Source organism: Oryctolagus cuniculus, chromosome 4 (genome assembly GCF_051225735.1).
Source record: "Oryctolagus cuniculus isolate XC-2025 breed Fujian yellow rabbit chromosome 4, ASM5122573v1, whole genome shotgun sequence".
Lineage (NCBI taxonomy): Eukaryota > Metazoa > Chordata > Mammalia > Lagomorpha > Leporidae > Oryctolagus > Oryctolagus cuniculus.
The window spans coordinates 135,146,722-135,167,781 of NC_142870.1; the positions used below are offsets into that span (position 1 = coordinate 135,146,722).

At 38.9% G+C, this 21,060-nt stretch overlaps 1 protein-coding gene across 3 annotated transcripts in view; it reads left to right on the plus strand.

Annotated features, from left to right (window-relative positions):
* LOC100341882 (phospholipid scramblase 1) overlaps positions 1–20,296 on the plus strand; it is a 31,985-nt gene extending 11,689 nt beyond the window's left edge. For 2 of the 3 annotated variants that reach the window (XM_008266303.5, XM_089331083.1), the window contains 6 exons: positions 7,645–7,889; positions 10,139–10,181; positions 12,631–12,851; positions 12,964–13,125; positions 15,370–15,531; positions 19,230–20,296. In XM_008266303.5, the coding sequence (XP_008264525.3) occupies positions 7,645–7,889; positions 10,139–10,181; positions 12,631–12,851; positions 12,964–13,125; positions 15,370–15,531; positions 19,230–19,286 (890 nt within the window). In that variant the 3' untranslated portion in view covers positions 19,287–20,296. Of the gene's footprint in view, positions 1–7,644; positions 7,890–10,138; positions 10,182–12,630; positions 12,852–12,963; positions 13,126–15,369; positions 15,532–19,229 lie in introns of those variants that run through there. The other variant, XM_051818693.3, reaches the window with a different exon arrangement.
* The last annotated feature ends 764 nt before the right edge of the window (positions 20,297–21,060 follow it).

Consider the following 21,060-nt stretch of genomic DNA (forward strand, 5'->3'; position numbering starts at 1 on the left):
AATAAATTAAGCTTATTAAATTAAATTAAAGTTAATAATCCATAAGGAACAGAGTGGAAGATAATGTACGTGAAGTAGCTTCTAGGCCTTACATTTATGAAAGTGAAGCTACTGTAGCAGCTGAGACTGTCTTGGAGCTGCCAGCTGAGTAGTACTCCATAGCGTGTATATATACACAATAATTTCTTTATCCAGTCAACAGTTAATGGACATCTGGGTTAATTCCATATCTTAGCTATTGTGAAATGTGCTACAATGAACATGGGGGTACAGACAACTCTTTCATATGCTGATTTCCTTTGACTTGGGTAAATTCCCAGGAGTGGGATTGCTGGATAATATGATAGGTCTATATTCATATTTCTGAGGTATCTCCATACTGTCTTCCACAGTGTCTACCTCAGTATATATTTCCACCAATAGTGGACCAGGGAACCTTTTTCCCCACATCTTCACCAGTTGTTGACTTCTGTATGAGAACCATTCCAAATGGAGCGAGGTGAAATTGCACCATGGTTTTGATTTGCATTTCCCTGATAGCTAGTGATCTGAGCATTTTATCAGTTGTCTGTTGGCCATTTTAATTTCACCTTTTGAAAAATGCCTGTTCAAGTCTTTTTTCTATTTCTTAACTGGATTGTTTGTTCTGTTGTTGAGCTCTTTATAGATTCTGAATGCTAAGCCTTTATCAGTTGCATAGTTTGCAAATATTTTGTCTTACTCTGTCGGTTATCTTTTCACTGTGATGAGTGTTTCTTTTTATTTTTATTTATTTATTTTTTTGGCAGGCAGAGTTAGACAGTGAGAGAGAGAGAGACAGAGAGAAAGGTCTTCCCTCCATTGGTTCACCCTGCAAATGGCCACCACGGCCGGCACGCTGCACCAATCTGAAGCCAGGAGCCAGATGCTTCCTCCTGGTCTCCCATGCGGGTGCAGGGCCCAAGCACCTGGGCCATCCTCCACTGCCCTCCCAGGCCACAGCGGAGAGCTGGACTGGAAGAGGAGCAACCGGGACAGAATTTGATGCCGCGACTGGGACTGGAACCCGGTGTACCGGCGCTGCAGGCAGAGGATTAGCCTAGTGAGCTGCGGCACTGGCATGATGAGTGTTTCTTTTGCAGTGCAAAAGCCTCTCAGTGTGATGTAATCCAGTTTGTCAATTTTAGCTTTGATTGTCTGTGCTTCTGGGGTCTTTTCCAAGAAGTCTTTGCCTATGCCAATATCTTGCAGAGTTTCCCCAATGTTCTCTAGTAATTTGATGATATCAAGTCATAGATTTAGGTCTTTGATTCATTTTGAGTGGATTTTTGTGTAAGGTGTAAGGAAGGGGTTAATTTTATACTTCTGCACATGGGGATCCGGTTTCCCCAACACCATTTGTTAAAGAGATTGTCCTTGCTCCAGTGATTGAGTTTAGCACCTTTATCAATGATAAGGTGCTTGAAGATGCTTGGATTGATTTTGGAGTTTCTATTTTGTTCCATTTGTCTATAAGTCTGTTTTTGTGCCATTACCAGGCTGTTTTGATTATAACTGCCCTGTGGTATGTCTTCAAGTCAGGTAGTCATATGACTCTGGCTTCGTTTTTGTTGTATAAGATTGCTTCAGCTATTTGGGGTCTCTTGTGTTTCCATATGAGTTTTAGCATCAGTTTTTTCTAGATCTACAAAAATGCTATTGGTACTTTGATTGGGATTGCATTGAATCTGCAAATTGCTTTTGTTAGTGTAGACATTTTGATGATGTTGATTCTTCCAATCCATTGAACATAGAAGATTTTTCCATATTTTAATGTCTTCTATTTCTTTCTTGTTTTGTAATTTTCATCATAGAGATTTTTTACATTCTTAGTTAAATTTATTCTTTTTGGAACTATTGTAAATGGGATTGATCTTAAAAGTTCTTTCTCAGCCATGACATTGCATGTGTATGTATTGAAAGTTATTAATTTTTGTGTTGATTTTCCATCCTGCCACTTTACCAAACTCTTTTCATGAGTACCAGTAGTCTGTTACTGGAGTCTTTTGGATCCCCTACATATAGAATCATATCATCTGCAAATAGAGATAGTTTGGTTTCCTCCTTTCCAGTTTGTATCCCTTTGATTTCTTTTTCTTGCCTATGGCTCTGGCTAAAACTTTCAGGTCTATATTAAATAGCAATGGTAAGAGTGGCCATTTTTGTCTGGTTCTGGATCTTAGGAGGAATGCTTCCAACTTTCCTGCATTCAGTAGGATGCTGTTCATGGGTTTTTCATAAATTGCCTTGATTTCATTGTGGAATATCCCTTCTATACCCTATTTGCTTAAGGTTTTCATCATTAAAGAATATTGTATTTTATCAAATGCTTTCTCTGCATCTATTGAGATAACCATATGTTTTTTTGTTCTTCAGTTTGTTAATATGAACATTATTGATCAACATTTATTGATTTGCAAATGTTGAATCATCCCTGCATACCAGGGATAAATCCCACCTGGTCTGGGTGAATGAGCTTTGTGATATGTTGTTGGATTCAAATAGCTTATATTTTTTTGAGGATTTTTGCATCTATATTCATCTGGGATATTGATCTATAGATCTCTTTCTCTCTCTCTCTTTTTTTTTAAAGATTTACTTATTTTTTACTTGCGAGTCAAAGTAACACATAGGAGAGGCAGAGAGAAAGAGAGAGAGAGAGAGATCTTCCATCCGATGGTCCACTCCCCAATTGGCAGCAATGGCCGGAACTGTACCAATCTGAAGCCAGGAGCCAGGAGCTTCTTCTGGGTCTCCCATGTGGGTGCAGGGGCCCCAGGACTTGGGCCATCTTGTACTGCTATCCCATGCCATAGCAGAGAGCTGGATCTGAAAAGGAACAGCCAGGACTAGAACCACTGTCCATGTGGGATTCTGGTGCTTCAGGCCAGGGCGTTAACCCACTGCATCACAGCACCGGCCTCCTCTTTCTCTGTCTTATCTTTTTCCAACTTAGGCATTAATGTGATGCAGGATTCATAGAAGAAGCTTTGGAGGATTCCTTTCCTTTCAATTATTTTGGATAGTTTGAGAACTGAAATTAGTTCTTCTTTAAATATCTGGTAGAATTCAGCAATGAAGCTGTTCAGTCTTGGGCTTTTTTGTTGGGAGGGTCTCTATTATGAGATTCAATTTCCATCTTGGTTGTTGGTCTGTTTAGGTTTTCTATGTCTTCATGACTCAATTTCAGTAGATTGTATTGTATAGGAATTGATTCTTTTTATTTTTACAGTATCTGCTGTTATATTTCCTTTTTCATCTCTGAATTTATTGATTTGGGTTTTCTTCTTTTTTTTTTTATAGTTAGTTGGGCCAATGGTATACCATTTTGCATATTTTTTCAAGAAACCAGCTCTTTATTTCACTGATTTTTGTATTTTTGTTTCAATTTTGTTTATTTCTTTTCTAATTTTAATTATTTCTTTCCTCATACTAACTTTCAATTTAATTTGTTGTTTTTCTTGAGATTATTGAAAGCTCATTTAGATATTTTTCCAATTTCTTCATGTAGGCATCAATTACTATAAATTTCCCTCTTAACACTGCCTTTGCTGTATCCCATAAATTTTTATGTGATTCATTGTCATCTTCATTAATTTCCAGAAATTATTTTATTTCTCTTTGGATTTCTTCTGTGACCCACTGTTCATCAGGAACATGTTGTTTTGTTCAGTTTCCATATATTTGCATATGATCTAGAGATTCTTGAGTTTTGATTTCCAGTTTCATTCCACTGTGGTCAGGGAAAACGCATGGTATGATTTTGATATTTATGAATTTGCTAAGACTTGCTTTATGGCCTAGCATGTGGTCTATCCTAGAGAATGTTTCATGCACTGATGAAAAGAATGTGTATTCTGCAACTGTGGGGTGAAAAATTCTATAGGTATCAGTTAGGTCCATTTGGTCCATAGAGTTGATTAATTCTGTTGTTTCTTTGCTGGTTTTCTGTCTGGTTGATCTGTCCATTGCTGAAAATGGGGTGTTGAAGTCCCCCATTTACTATTGCATTGGAGTTTATTTCTCCCTTTAGATCCACTAACATTTCTTTTAAATAGCTAGATGCCATGTAATTGGGTGTATATACATTTATTATAGACCACATCTTCCTATTGAATTGATTCCTTGATCATTACATAGTGCCCTTCTTTGTCTCTTTAACAGGTTTTGTGTTAAAGTCTATTTTGTCTGATATTAGGATGGCAACACCTGCCATTTTTTTTGCTTTATCTTAGCTTGAAATATCTTTTTTCATCATTTTACTTTCAGTCTGTGTGTATCTTTGTTGATGAGATGTATTTCATTTAGGCAGTAAATAGATGGGTCTTGTTTTTTACTCCATTTAGTCAGTCTGTATCATTTAACTGGAGAGTTGAGGCCATTTACATCCAAGGTGACTACTGATAAGTAATGACTTGGCTCTGCCATTTTTCTACAAATATTCCTATTGTTTACTTTGGATTTCTTTTGTACTTTTCCTGAGAGATTTTCTGCCTTCAATTTCTTTCTTAATGATGGCCTTCTTTCTGTGTTTCTGTATGTAGCACATCCTTAGGCATCTTTTGTAAGGCTGGATGAGTGGCAACAAATTCAATTTCCTTTTGTTATGGAAGGTCTTTATTTCACCTTCACTAATAAATGAGAGCTTTGTAGGGTACAGTTTTCTGGGTTGACAGTTTGTTTTTTTCTTTTAAGTCTTGGACTATATCTCGCCTTTCCCTTCTATCCTGTAAGGTTTCTGATGAGAAGTCAGCCGTCAGTCTAATTGAAGATCCTCTGAAAATAATCTGATGTTTCTCTTGTTCACATTTTAGAATCTTTTTCTGTGAAAATTTGACTACACAGTGTCATGGTGAATACTTTTCTGTTCATGTCTCTTAGGAATTCTATGTGCTTCCTCTACTTGGACATCCCTTTCTTCTTTCTCCAAATTGGGAATGTTTTCTGTAATTATTTCACTAAAAAAAGCCTTGTACTCCATTCTCTCTTTACATAACTTCAAGAAGTCCTAAGACCTGCATGTTGGGTTTGATAATAAGATTAAAAAAATAATAAAATAAAAATTAAAAAAAGCAAATAAAAAAACTCAGACTTTGGAGTTAATTTGGCAAACTGTGAAAGAGACAAAAAAACAGGAATGGGTTTATTATTTTTATTTTTTTGACAGGCAGAGTGGACAGTGAGAGAGAGAGAGAGACAGAGAGAAAGGTCTTCCTTTACCATTGGTTCACCCTCCAATGGCAGCTGTGGACAGCGCACTGTGCTGATCTGAAGCCAGGAGCCAGGTGCTTCTGGTCTCCCATGTGGGTGCAGGGCCCAAGGACTTGGGCCATCCTCCTCTGCACTCCTGGGCCACAGCAGAGAGCTGGACTGGAAGAGGGGCAACCAGGAAAGAATCCGGCGCCCTGACCGGGACTAGAACCTGGTGTGCCGGCGCCGCAAGGCAGAGGACCAGCCTATTGAGCTGCGGCGCCGGCCTTATTTGCTTTTCTTCCTCTTAGGTCATTTCTCATCAGATCATCATATAAAGTTTTCTTCCTGTCATCTTTTAAGTCTCCGTGTAAATTACTAGATCTTATTTTAATTTCATTTTTATGCTGTATTCTCCCCCATGTGTTTTTTCCATCATATCAATGGGAAATCATCTTCTTTTAAATTTATTTTAGATAATCTATAACTATGCATTCTTTGTAGAAGGAATAAATTACAAAAGCCACATTTAAGAAAAATCATAAGGTTGAATATGTTTTGCTAAGCCTTAATTTTAATTATGTATGAATTTGTCACAAATGTACCATTTAAAAATATCTATAAATTGGCTATTCTTAAGTATTAAATTTTGCATGGTCTTTTATGTTAAATACTAAGGGAGATGATTCTTTGAAATTTGATTCCATTCCTGTGGAATTACTTCTCTGTAGACTAAATAATTCCACTTAAAAAGCTCATTGTAATCACACACACACAGAGGATATAAAGCATATAGACATTAAAATTCTTCCTTTACTGTGCCCCTCACAACTTTTTACCTCCTTTGTTTCACAAACTACATTTTCAGAGAGCAGAGGATACTAATTATAAAATCTACACTTCTAGCCTAAATATCACAATGGATGATTTTTAATGGAAAGAGACTTAGGAAGGGAATACACTGCAGATTAAAACTCACAGTAAAACTTTTAACCCATGCAAGTACTTGGAAGGTACTAGAATGAATGACATGCCTTTATCTCTACACCAGTTTTCCTCAAGATTACACAGTGTTTTAGTCTGGATAATTTTTTTCTTTTCAAGGGGTGTTCTGGGCATTGTAAGATGATTTATGGCATCCTTGGCCTCTACCTACCAGATGCTAGTATCAAACTCCCCTCCAATTTTGAGACAGAGAATGTCTCCAGATCTTGCCAACTATCCATTGGGGAAGTGGGGTAAAACTACCTATATATATATATATATATATATATATATATATATATATATTCTTTGTTATAGTTCCAGAATTGTATTTTTATGTGATTCATTCTGTTTTTCTTAATTCTATTAAGAAAAAGACTTTTTTTTTTTATTTATTTGAAAGGCAGGGTTACAGAGAGAGAAGGAGAGACAGATAAAGAGAGATATTCCATTTGCTGGTTCACTCCCCAAATAGCTGTAGCAACTGGGACTGGGCCAGATTGAAGCCAGGAGCCCAGAGCTTCTTCCATGTCTTCCACATGGGTAGCAGAGGCCCAAACACTTGGGCCATCTTCTGCTGCTTTCCGTAGGCCATTAGCTGGGAGTTAAATCAGCAGTGGAACAGCTGGGAGTTGAACTGACACCCATAAGGAATGCTAGTGTCACAGGTGGAGGCTTATCCTGCCTGCTTCGCTACCATACCAGCCCCTCATTCTGTTTTTCAATTTTCCTTATTCCTTTCTTTCTTTTAAAAAAGTTTTATTTATTTATTTATTTGAAAGGAAGAGTGACAGAGAGAGGGAGAAATAGAGATCTTCCATCCATGGGTTCACACCCCCAGATGACTACAACAGCCATATCTGGGACAAGCTGAAGCCAGGATCCAGGAACTTCATCATGATCCCACATGTGCGTGGCAAGGCACTAAGCACTTGGGCCATCATTTGTTGCCTTCACAGGCCAATTAGCAGGAAGCTGGATTGAAAGGGGAGCAGCAGGAAAACCAACTGGCCTGCCAATATGGGATACTAGCATTGCAAGTGGCAGCTTAAGCTACTGCACTACATCACTGGCCCCCAAATTACCATTGCTTTACAGAGTTCCTGGTCATCTTCTACCTTGTGTCATTTTTCTCTTGAAGATACAGACAGAGTTTTTATGTGACTCTGTATCATCATTCATTTTCTTTCATTCACTTGGGTATATTTGCCATCTGAATTTTGAATTGTAAGGAAAAGGCAGCATCAATTCCCAGCCCAACATCCACAAAACAGACGCGTATTGGAAACAGACATTTCATTAGAATGGTCTCAAAGATAAAAACATATCTTAAGCTTCACACAGGTTTTCTGACCTGAGAAGTCAGTTTGCACATAACTAAGGGAGTCCAAAAGGGTTGCTGACTCTATTTTTCTGTGTAGTTATAAATTACTTCACTTGTTTCTAATTCAGGAGCTCCAAGAAATACTGGCTACCTTGACCCCCAGGCTGGCTCTCTAGAGCCCCAAGTTGGCTATCCAGGGTCCCATGCAGGCTACCCAGTTCCACCAGCTGACTATCCAGTTGCTGACCAAAGCAGCATTCCTGTCTCAGATCAGCCAGAACATACGCAGCCTGGTGGATCTGCAGGGGTACCATGGATGCCAGCTCCACCACGTCCGTTGAACTGCCCACCTGGATTGGAGTATTTGACTCAGGTAATTTTTTTTTTTTATTTTTTATTTTTGACAGGCAGAGTGGACAGTGAGAGAGAGAGAGACAGAGAAAGGTCTTCCTTTGCCGTTGATTCACCCTCCAATGGCCGCTGCGGCCTGCGCGCTGCGGCTGGCGCACTGAGCTGATCGGAAGCCAGGAGCCAGGTGCTTCTCCTGGTCTCCCATGGGGTGCAGGGCCCAAGGACTTGGGCCATCCTCCACTGCACTCCCTGGCCACAGCAGAGAGCTGGCCTGGAAGAGGGGCAACCAGGACAGAATCCGGCACCCCGACCGGGACTAGAACCCGGTGTGCCAGCGCCGCAAGGCAGAGGATTAGCCTAGTGAGCCGCGGCGCCGGCCTCAGGTAATTTCTAATACATGAAATAATCATAAACAGCAAGACTGTGCTTCCAGTTTACTTAACAAGAGTAACAAATTAATAATTTATCAAATTTGAAATACTGAAATATTTTGTTAATAATGAATTGTTCATTTCATTTTTTCATCAAAATAAAAATGTCTTAGAAAATTATGTTCTGTGATCTTGAATACCATTTATGATAATAGCCAACAGCCAATATTTATTAAACAAAATTTTCTAGTCTTTATCCTATGCAAAATACATACAGTGACTCATGTAATCTATAGAACATCTTTGTGGTTAGGAACATGGCACCATTTGAACCTCTGATTGAGCACATTGTGTTCTCCATGTGTTCTTTAATCTCACTACTAAATAATTAATTTGCAACTTGGAAAAAGAGTTTGCATGAAGTTTACTGTTGAGTTTCCTTTTTTTTTTTTTTTAAGATTTATTTTATTTATTTGAAAGACAGAGTTACAGAGAGAGGTAGAAACAGAGAGAGAGAGGTCTTCCATTTGTTGGCTCACTCCCCAGATGGCCGCAATGGCTGGAGCTGCACCGATCCAAAGCCAGGAGCCAGGAGCTTCTTCTGGGTCTCCCACGCGTGTGCAGGGGCCCAAGAACTTGGGCCGTCTTCTCCTACTTTCCCAGGCCATAGCAGAGAGCTGGATCAGAAGAGTAGCAGCTGGGACTAGAACCAGCACCCATATGGGATGCTGGAGCTTCAGGCCAGGGTTTTAACCCATTGCACCACAATGCCGGCCCCACTGTTGAGTTTCAATTATTGATAGCAAATGAGAAGTTTAAATATTTTGTGTTACTTGACTAATGTTTTTATTGTAGTTAATAAAACTGCATCGTGATTATATTGATTTCATCCTTGGCAGGCTCCAATTTTATCAGTATCATCAATAAGGGCAGGAAAAGTCCTGGGTTTTTCTGTTCTACATGATAGTTAATGTTAGCAAGATGAGTGTAATATTTTTGGTAGTAGAAAGAGGTAGGTGAAACAGCAACATGAAATTCTGTATACCGGCTGGTGTCGCGGCTCAATAGGCTAATCCTCCGCCTTCCAGCGCCAGCACACCGGGTTCTAGTCCTGGTCGGGGTGCCAGATTCTGTCCCAGTTGCCCTTCTTCTGGGCCAACTCTCTGCTGTGGCCAGGGAGTGCAGTGGAGGATGGCCCAAGTGCTTGGGCCCTGCACCCGCATGGGAGACCAGAAGCACCTGGCTCCTGGCTTCGGATCAGTGCGATGCGCTGGCCGCAGCGTGATGGCCATTGGAGGGTGAACCAACGGCAAAGGAAGACCTTTCTCTCTGTCTCTCTCTCTCTCACTGTCCACTCTGCCTGTCAAAAAAAAAAAAATAATAATCTGTATACCGATCTATAAAGAAATATTTTTATGATAGCCAACCAGTTTTGATAAACCAGGAGTCTGTCTTCTATTGTCTGTACCAGTTCAATTTTACACAGAAACACTCTGATATTTAAAAATCAGGATGTCAGAAAACACACAGAAGTTATCACCAACTACAAGTGATGTCAGATACGCTTTAAAAATACTTGACATTTGCAGAAAAAACTCTTTAAATTAACAAAAAATGATCAGCATTTCTTGATCCTCTTTTAGAAGGAACATAGTTTTTCAAGGTTCATAAGGAGTCACAAGTCAGTTTAATTTTACCTAAATTTTCCCTGATCAGTAGTGAACACTTCCAGAAGTTTTTTAATTAAAAATATTGCTATTAGTTTAACACTAGAAGGTAATAAAATTGGTAATTGATTATATGTAGTTTTTAAAATATAAACACAAAGATTTTAATTTGCTTGATTTAAGAAATATTGTTTTGACATATACTTAATGCTTAATTTTGTCTTTCCTGGAAGATAGATCAGGTACTGATTCATCAAGAAGTTAAGCTACTAAAAGGTATGTATGCATAGTTTTCATATTTCTAGAAAGAAACTAAGTTTATGCAGGCAAACACATGTTAACCATCATAAATATATCACTGTTACCCAGGGGCCAGTTCACCAAGTTATTTACAAACTCTGCCTTCAGAATAATGAAATTATGAACAGTATCAGCAATTTACAGTAAAATTCTCAGGTGGTGATTAGGATTTTGCTGGGCATCTTTCCTTACAATGCGGACATTAACTTAGAAGGAACACTATCTAAACTTATTTTCACTTCTTCCCCTACAATTAAAGCTTCATCTGTTTTCTCCCCAGTTTGTGATCAATCTGAGAATGGGTCAGAGCCACATGAATAGTTTGGCTACCTAAGTACATTTCTGAAATAAGTAATCAATTTGAATCTGGCTGGGAATTTTTGGAAAATTATTGCTTGTGCCCACATTTTCTCTTGGGAGTTCAGATGAGCCCTGTTAGACTTTTGTCCCCTGGGCTGTGGATTGTCAGCTTATATGCAGGGGCACTGCAGAGTTGGAGGATACTGACCAGCAGGTTTGAGGCTGGGCCCCCAAGAAGAACAAACTGGCTCCTGCTGAGTGGGTGTGACACCATCCTGTGTTTGTTGGTACCATGACCCCCTGGTGCAGATATAACCTCAAGAAGCCAATCAAGGTTCCAGGAGAGCTGCCAATGGAGTAAGCCTTTGAGTGGATTCCTGAACAATAGTGTCCTCCTTCTAGATAAAAAGGGTTAAATGACTCTGCTGGTCTGCACCATATGTCTGTTAAGTCCATCTTCACCTGTCTGCAGAGTTCTTTTCTCTGATAGAAATTAAAGCTAACCTTTCCAAACAGAGTAATGGATTTAATTAAAATATGCAATTGTCATTTCTTATATTTACATTATTTATAATGTACACTAAGATATTTGTAATGGTTTTACCCAGAAAAGAGCTCTTCATTATTTGATGATTTGTATTCTGACTTTTCAAAATATGCTGAAGAATACTTATTAAGGTTATAAAATCCAAACCACATATTATACATTATACAGCACACTATTTATTTTTATAGATTTACAAACTTTATAAATTTTAAATATGTCTTAATCATGAAATATAAAATTAATTCCTAATTCTCTAGTCTTTAATTCTGTGGTTGTTTTAAAAAGGGATGTCTTTAGTTTTTGCTCTCTTTGTACACAAATTGAAAGTTCGCATTGTTTTTTTCACATTACCAAGAAAATGTCTCTTAACATTTGAGCATATAAAGCATTAATAGTTTCTCTCATTTCAAAGCTTAAGAGATCAAACAGACATAAACAGAATTCTTTTGCTTTGTTTGGTTTCATTTTCAAGTAACCAGAAGGAAACAGATTATGTAAACCCATGTTGTTTAACAAATCAACAAACAACTTTGTTGGATAATAAACATCCTCTCAAAATCAGTCTAGTTTTTTCCTCACCAACCATGTAACTGTGGCAGATGTTTAAGTCATGGGTCGGTCTTATAAATGCAGAGTCCCACCAAACACACTTAAGGGAATTTGTACTGACAAAGCTTGTAGAAGGCATCCTATCTGAACAAACTCCTGTCATTTTTACCTCCACATGTTTCTTTGAGTCAATTCTTATTTTGTTCAGGGTCTGATATCCAGTGGCTTAAGCTACCAAGCACTGTGGACAAATGGGGCCTTTGATTGCTCCTTCCTGACTGTAAACAAGGAGAGATGTCCAATGTGTGAGTCAATACAGGAAGCCGTTTGTATTGTACCACGTGGGTCTCAGCACGTAGTGCCTCTGATAAGGTGCAGAGTTCACTCAGGAGGCCCCTGGTCTAGATCAAGCCCTGGTTGCCAGGAACATTTCCCCCTTGCCCAGTACCCTTCCCTCCCTGCTAAGCAGCTGCTGCCAGTTTAAACCGTGGTACCTGGTGCCCAATATGATGTTCTGGTTCACCTTCCATTTCTACTCTTTTTCTACACATGTCCTTTGGAAGTGAACCCTCTCATTGCATTTGTTCAAACAATGCAAAGATTTAAGACTAATTTTGGTTTATAGAATAGTTTATCAAGCCAACTGATGTATTACAACGTTTTATAGCGCCTAAGCATAGAATTCATCTTCTTATCTCCTCCATAACACACAAAACTGTAGCATGTGAGTGGACATTTTGTCCACATTCCTAGCACTACTATGGGCACCTGCAGTATTCCCCCAATCCCCACAGTGGAGTTTCCCTTTCTGACGGGAGTCTGTGAAATGAGAAAGATCTGGCATATTTTCCTCTCTGTGTTTCCCACAAGAACTCTCATAGTATCATCTGCTTTTACTTTCCATTTTGTATCATTTGGGTCATCTCTAAATACCTTTCTTTTACCTTTTTTCTTTTCTTCCTGGTGTAGCTGTGTGTTATATCTTCAGGTAGATTCAATGGGTCATGATTTCTTCTTTGTGTCTTAAAGTCTTACTAGATTTTCAAAGCAAAAACAAATATGAAATTAAAAACAGCTTTGGACAGAAGATTTTCCTGGCAGTGGAAGATACTGATTGCTGTACCCGAAATTGCTGGGAGGCACTTAGACCTTTCACATTGAGGATTCTTGATAACACGGGCCGAGAAGTGATCACCCTGGAGCGACCACTGAGATGCACCAGTTGCTGTTTCCCCTGCTGCCTTCAGAAGGTCAGTGCACAGTCACCAGGGCAGGTTGTAAAGTCGCTCAGTGCTTTTCACCTCCTCATTCACCTAAGCATATTATCATATTACATTTACATACATTATTCTTCCTTTATAGATAGAAGTTCAAGCTCCTCCTGGTGTCCCAATTGGATATATAACTCAGACCTGGCATCCATTTCTGCCTAAATTTAAAATTCAAAATGAGAAGGAAGAGGATGTGCTAAAAATTTGTGGTCCATTTTTTGTGTGTAACTGTTTTGGAGATGTTGACTTTGAGGTAAGAGATGTCATGATGTTCTCAGAAGTTGCTTAATATAAAATATATGTTTTTAGTACAGGAATACAGTGTGATATTATGTTATTAAAAACATATACAAATATTTCAAGATGAGAATAAGTACTCATATAAGAGTAAGACATTGATAAGTACTGTAAACTAGTATTTCAGGAAGAAGATAATATACTCATATTTACTTTTGTTCCAAATGCTGGTTGTTACTGTGGTCAAAGAGCAGTGTTTATTATGAGGAATGGAATAAAGAGCAACACAGCTGATAAGTCAAACAAAAATAAGCCAAATGGGGGCAGGTGTTTTGCCTAGCAATTCAACGACTGAAACACCTGTTGAAATAGTTGACCCTCACACTACAGTGCCTGGGTTCAAGTTCTGGCTTCACTCCATTTCTAACTGCCTGCCAATGCCTGAGAGGCAGCTGGTGATGGCTGGAAATAGCTGGGTCCCTGGACATACTGAAGAGGTTGACACGGAGATACTGGTTTACAGATGGCGCATTGTCTGTCCTCCCCATCACTGTCATTAAAGACATTTTTTGAGTGAACCAACAGATGGGAGCACTCACCCTCACTCACTTGTTCACTCTCTCAAATAAAAATAAATAAATAAATAGAGAAAATTTGAGTAAGACTTTCCCTGGTGACTGGCCAAGAGCTCTACTATCAGGATTAGAAAAATAAAAAAGCAAAATATCCAACCTTTAGATTTTATATGATGATGCTATATATATTATCCATTTTATATAGAAAGCAGCTCACTTGGACAATCCTCCTCCTGTGGCCCCGGCACCCAGGGTTCTAGTCCCAGTTGGGGCGCCGGATTCTGTCCTGGTTGCTCCTCTTCCAGTCCAGCTCTCTGCTGTGGCCCGGGAAGGCAGTGGAGGATGGCCCATGTGCTTGGGCCCTGCACCCACCTGGGAGACCAGGAGGAAGCACCTGGCTCCTGGCTTCAAATCAGCACAGCACCAGCTGCAGCGGTCATTTATGGGGTGAACCAATGGAAAAGGAAGACCTTTCTCTCTGTCTCTCTCTCTCACCAACTCTGCCTGTCCAAAAAAAAAAAAAAAATTAAAAAATTAAAAAAAATTGAATCTGTAATTTAGCTAAAAATTGTCTAGTCCTGATGACTGAAGTTTATTGTTCACATTTCAAAATTTTGCCACAGAAATTATGTATTTTCTTTTTTCATATTTATCTTGGTGAATTTTTCATTTCTTGTAGAATTCAAAAGAAAAAATAGTAATATCTTTATCAATATGGGGTTGGATTTATGCTAGATGCTAAGTTGCCATCAACAATTTTCACTAAAAACTATTTCAAAATTAAAAAATAAAATGTAAGGTTTTTATCAGTAGTGCAAATACTTAGATGACAGCTGGCACATTGGCCTCAAGTTGCTCCAGGTACATTTGTTATGGGGTTGCAGCAGGAGGCCCTAATTGGATCATATTTTCTAATGGCTTATCACTGGAAAGCAAGAACCAGGACGAACCACATAGCCATGTTGAAGGACAGTACTCTAGACAGTAGTCTGCCCATAATCCTTTCAGTTTGTTATGATGGCCCTGGTTTTCCTTAGGCAGAATTGTCAAATAGTAAGATCTTTACTTTGGAATTTTCTTTATTTTTCATAGCCCTATCCAGCTTCCTTTACTGCCTATGCCCTACAAGTTGTCCATTCTTAGCTGAACGTTATCCAGGAGCATCCCAAACTGAATTATTTGATACTTTTCTTCACTCAGGCCTGCCAATCTTCTTTTCTATGCTGTTCATATTTCACATGAACCAACTGACAGTGGTGGTAATGAGACTTCCCATTATATTGAAACTTTCAGCCTTTCTAAACCCTGTGTTGGTTTTAGAGCAGAAATCACATGGGAATTATGTTTGCTACATTCTATTCCAACTTCCGGTCATGTCATCAAAAATTGTTTTCATATCTCCATCCTCCTCTGCTTAAATTTTGTCTTGATCACTCAACCAATTTATTATTATCTATTTTAATGTAAAATAAATGTTATAAGTTCTCTGTATAGTATGATAGCATTTTCATACTTTGATAAATAGATACAGGCGCCTATGGGTATGAATGAAGGTAATGTGCTTATAATAACACATGATACATAATTTTAATACAATATTATTTAATTTTACACAAATTTTAAAAATAATTTTGCCATAAGCTTTCCATTAAGTTTTAGATTTTTCTCTTTGTTTTGGAATTTAGATTAAATCTCTTGATGAACAAAATGTGGTTGGCAAGATTGCTAAGCAGTGGACTGGGCTTTACAGAGAGGCATTTTCAGATGCTGATAACTTTGGGATCCAGTTCCCTGTAGACCTTGATGTGAAAATGAAAGCTGTGGTGCTTGGCGCTTGTTTCCTCATTGTAAGTCCATTGTTACTAATCTTGGTTACAGGTAGTCTCTCCAGAATCTTTCTGAAATTATTCAGTAAATTGTATATTTTAAAATGATCTTCTTTTAGGTTTCAAACAATTGCCTGTTTGATACTAGCTCTGAAATTCCATGTGATTCTGACAATGAATTTATGGGTCATCAGTTTTAGTTGGATGAGTCTGTGCATTTTCACATGGCAAATGAAGGACTTTATATATTAAGCAGAGGTCATTTTTGTAGGAATTTTTTTTAAATTTTTTTTTGTGCTTTTGGGATATTGTTGAATCAGGGCTTGTTTGGAAAATCTCAGTGAAACAGAGAGAGCTCAGTTTGGCTTATTATTAAACTAAATCATCAAATACTGGAGTATGAATTGCAATAACAGTATGCATCTAAATAGGCCTCTAGATCTATTAATTTATAGGAAATACATGGTTTAGAGTTGTGGTTCTGAAGATTTCAAAACCCCAACACCAGACCATAACCTAGTTCAACAAGTCAGAAATTCAGAACCAGAAGTGTGTATAGGTTTCCTGGTGATTCCAGTATGTAGTCAAAGTTAAGCTAATACACAGCAGTCATTTTTAGCTCAACAACAGAAACACCTGGCTAACTTTTCAACTTCCCCATGTTCAGATTGCCCCCGAATCTACTAAATCAAAATTTCTGCAGGTGGGACCAAATCTTCAGTCTATTTAGAGCATTTAGGTGATTTCAATGTGCGTCACAGGTGTGAAACATGAGAAGCAACTTTTAAATATGGATTTCAGGATGTAATTAGAAAAAATTAAAAGATAAGAAACAATAGCAAGGGCAGTCATATGGAACAGTGACTTAGGTGATTGCTTGGGATGCCTACATTCTCTTCAGAGTACCTAGTTTAAGTCCCAGGTACTCTGCTTCCAATCTAGTTTCCTGCTAATATGCATCTTGGAAGACAGCAAGTGATTGCTCAGTTTTGTGAGTCTTTCCATTTTAATGATCAAGCACACCTTTTAAAGTGCAGGCAGAAGGGGTGTAGCTAATTCAGAACAACACTAATTCTATAGGATAGAAGCTGATATTGGCATCGCTATGCTTCTCCAATCAACTTGAAGGTCACATAGGCTAATGTAGGCTTCCTGATAGGCCTGGGCCACACCCTGGAGCAGGTCACCTGATTGGCCAGGGTGCAGGAAATGTGAATGGGGCTCCAGCCGGCTGCCAGCAGTCAGGTTGTGGGTCCATCCAGGGAGGCATGGTGCGCTATGCCCTCTCAACCTCCTGCATGGGCTAGACTGCCTAGTCTCACAGGATCACCCTCAAAAATTAATAAACACACATTTTTATGAAATGAAAACCTACAGCAAAAAGATTCCAGTTCCTTCAACAAATAAGTGGTAAGGAAAAAATAAAGGTAAAATAAAGAGGAATAGAGAGACTTAAAAGATATCAACTAACATAATTTGCGTCTCATGTTTGAGTACCGATTTGACCAAACCAATGTGAAAAAAACATTTGGGAGACTTTAAGGGAAATTTGAACAGTATGAAGGACTTATTAGTTCTATATGTGATATCATCATTATATAAAAACAAAAGTCTATATTTTTAGAACCCCATAGAAGTCTATAATTTTAGAAGCCCAGACTGAAGTAATCCCTTATTGAATGATACCATACCACGAATTTGCTTTTAAAACAGGGCAGAGTCAAAACGATCTAGGGAATGAAGTATTGGATTAACTGTGATTGATCACATAAACAATGATTGAATCTGGATGAACAATTTATGGGACCTATTGCTGTTCTAATTTATAATATGCTTTTTTTTTTCCTGTAATAAAGTTTAAATACAAGGATACTTCAAAGTTCATTAGAAATTAAAAAATGTTTATTTTGTTGCATAAATATTTAAAATATATCCATATGTTTTTCATAATCCACATTTCCATGAATTTTTTGAAGATTCCTGGTATATATGGATTTCAAAATTTTTTGCACCATAGTTAATGCCTTAATTTTTCACAAAGTTTTTGAAGTACCCTTGTGTAACCAGTTATAAAAGATTTTTTAATAAGCATTATTTAACCCCCCTCAAAATAAATTTAACCTTAACTGTGAGGGAACTATTTAAGCAAAGGCAAGGAATCTGAATAAAATGATGTCTTTAGGGAAACAAAGCTGTCTGAATTATTTAGATATATAGGAAATGGGGATAGAATGATGAAATTATTAGAAAATGACTGTTGACTTCTTATAATCACAGGTTACTTCACTGAAAATTGCTAATTGTTGCTTTTTAAACTAGATAGTGTAAATTAATTATAATTTTTTAATATATTTATTTATTAGAAGATCAGAGAAATAGAGTGGAATGGAGACAGAGTGAGTGAGAGAGAAAGTGAGAAGAGAGAGAGAGAAAATCTTCCACCAACTGGTGCATTTCCCAAATGATTGCAACAGCCAATTCTGGGCCAGAAGGCCAGGAGGATGCCAAGAGCCAGGAACTCCATCCTGGTCTCCCACATGGGTGGTAGGGTCCCAGGTACTTGAGCCATATTCCACTGCCTTCCCAGATGCAGTCGTAGGAAGTTGAATTCGAAGAAGAGAAACTAGGACTCAAACCAGCACTCCAGTATTGGATGCCATGTTGCAAGTGGCACATTAACACACTGCGCCACAACTCCAGCTTCAGTAATTATAATTTTAAGAAAGATTAGGCTGGCACCACGGCTCAATAGGCTAATCCTCTGCCTGAGGTGCCGGCACCCTGGGTTCTAGTCCCGGTCAGGGCACCGGATTCTGTCGTGGTTGCCCCTCTTCCAGTCCAGCTCTCTGCTGTGGCCTGGGCGTGCAGTGGAGGATGGCCCAAGTCTTTGGGCTCTGCACCCCATGGGAGACCAGGAGAAGCACTGGCTCCTGGCTTCAGATCAGCGCAGTGCGCCAGCTGCAGCACACCAACTGCAGCGGCCATTGGGGGGTGAACCAATGGAAAAGGAAGACCTTTCTCTGTTTCTGTCTCTCACTGTCCACTCTGCCTGTCAAAAAAAAAAAAAAAAAAAAAAAAAGCAAAGAGAAAGATCAATACAGGTGAATAGGTGGGAAATGAACTGAAGAAAGATAAAATTGCAATATTGAATTGCAATAGTGAATTGCAAGTGTTTGGAGAAATAAAGGAAAATAACAGATGTGAAAGAAATAAAAACTATAGGTTTTTACTGTAGTCATAGGGAGAGAGTCCAGTTAGACACTTGATGGAGTGAAGCCAACTGGGATCAGAGTAGACATAGTGAAAGAGAAAAGATGAACAGCAGCCATAAAATACTAACTGTAATGCATCGTAACTCAGACGGCTGTCATCTCCTGACAAACATTAAAGGACATGGAACTTGAGATACTGGAAACATTTTCTTACTAGAAAAGAACTACAATGAGGAGGAATGAAAGAGAAAGATTATCAGAGGATTAATTAAATTCATTCTGGTGTCAATAAATGAATGGAGTTACAGAATTTAACTGCTATTAAAATGGAACACTGTAGGTAGAATTCATGTAACTATGGATTTTTTCAAGACTTACTTACTAGAGTTAATTTTCCTTGTGTAACAGATAAATTACTGTGTCATCAGATTCCTTAGCATTTCCATGTCTGAGAATTAATCCCTGTTTTTGTTTGAAAACTCATTTCTGTATTTTTTTTTTATCTAGGACTTCATGTTTTTTGAAAACTGTGGAGGCCTGGAGCCAATAATAGGTGTATGGTAGTGGTAATGGATTAATGAAAATATTTTAATCCATTACCAGAAAATATATAATCTGTGTATTGATTGGGATTTTCTAATAAATGTGAATTAAAGTGTGATGCCTGGAGCTCCAGTTGTATGATTTTACTTTTCTAGAGTTTTTTGACCATATCACTGACTTTCGTGGGGAGCAACTCAGACTAGACTAAGTTACTGGAATTAAGACTTATTCTATGCATCTGCTCTCCCACAATATGGTGCTGGGAGAGGAGAAAACAGCTTCTACACAGCTGCCTCCAGTTCAGCCAATAAACTGTAGGACTTGCTCCTGATTGGAGGAGAGCAGCGTACTCGGCGTGTGGGCAGCCGAGTTGGGATTGGCGGAGGAGGACTATAAAGGAGGAGAGAGACGGCATGCACCAGGAACATCTAAGAGGAACATCTAAGGGGAACACCTGTGCAGCCCCCGAGAGAGCCGGCCAGCGGTGTGCCGCTCCCCCGCGGAAGTGGGGAAAGTGGCAGGGGGAACCGCCCTTCCACGGAGGTGGAAGGGACAGTAGCCAACCCGGGAAGAACCAGCAGCAAACCCGGGGAGGGCCGAGCAGACGAAAGAACAGCGCAGGGTCCTGTGTCGTTCCTCCATGAAGAGGGGGAGCGACAACTTTTAAATGTTTTTATCTGTTATAGCAATGTTTACTGTGAACTTATGAGAAAAAACACAAACAGCTAAAATTTGATGTGGGCAGCCACAGGTAGTCACTCCCTTTGTGTACACTTAAACATATGAATGGAGACTTCCTGGCACAGACAATTAGGCTAGGGAGATTCCGGGAAGAGCAGGAAGAACCTAAACCTCTCACAAGAGATAATATAGATAATCAGTCACACCTGAAACCTGCATGTATCACCTAAGTGTTTTATTGTAACCTTAAGAGCCTTTTTGATATGTAAATCTTTTGTGCTCCTTCTTGTAAACAACTGGTCATGTTTAAATACTACTGGATTTATTCAATAAAGGAGCCTTGATCAGGACTTATCTTGGCTCCATTCTTTGCGTCCTTGTCCCCGCATTCCCACTCTCTGTTTCAGGGAAACCCAGTTCATTGTGCCGCAGGCCGGCACAATTTGAGAATCACTATTTAACCAAATTCAAGCATGTACTGGGTTGTGGGGGTAGGCAATCAAACTCTTACCTAAATGTTTTCTAGCTGTACAGGCCACAGTAAAATGAAAGTGAAGACAGTGAAAACAAAAACAAGACCTGTAACAGCTACAAAGTCCACGAAAGATGAGGTTGTAACAGAGAGAGTAAGAGTTCAACAAGGTTGAGGAAATGGAAAGAGGAAAGAGGCAGATGTGGCAACGGATTTTGCAAAACACAGTCTAAAGCGCATAAAGCGTAATGTACGATTTAGGAGATGCTCTTTAACTCCACAGAATCCCAATGAAACTGGGACTTGGTGATAGCAACAAAGGAGTGGATAAAATTGAAAGTCAGAAATGCAAATGAGGAATGCATGAAGGTCTTCCTGGAGAAGCCTATTCACTCACCCTCACTCACTGACCCCACAGAGACAAGGTGGCACCACCTAGGCAAGATATGGGAGATTTTTACATTGTAAAGCCCAACGGCAAAAAATTGAGATTTAGAAAACAAGGTTCATCATGAAAGGAGAGTTTGGGAAATAACATTGCCAATGAAAGGTATGGGATTTATATAACTCTGCTGACTTTTCAGCAACAGGGAAGCGATCAGGAAGCAAAAATCCACAGGGTGGGGCCGGTACTGTGGTGCA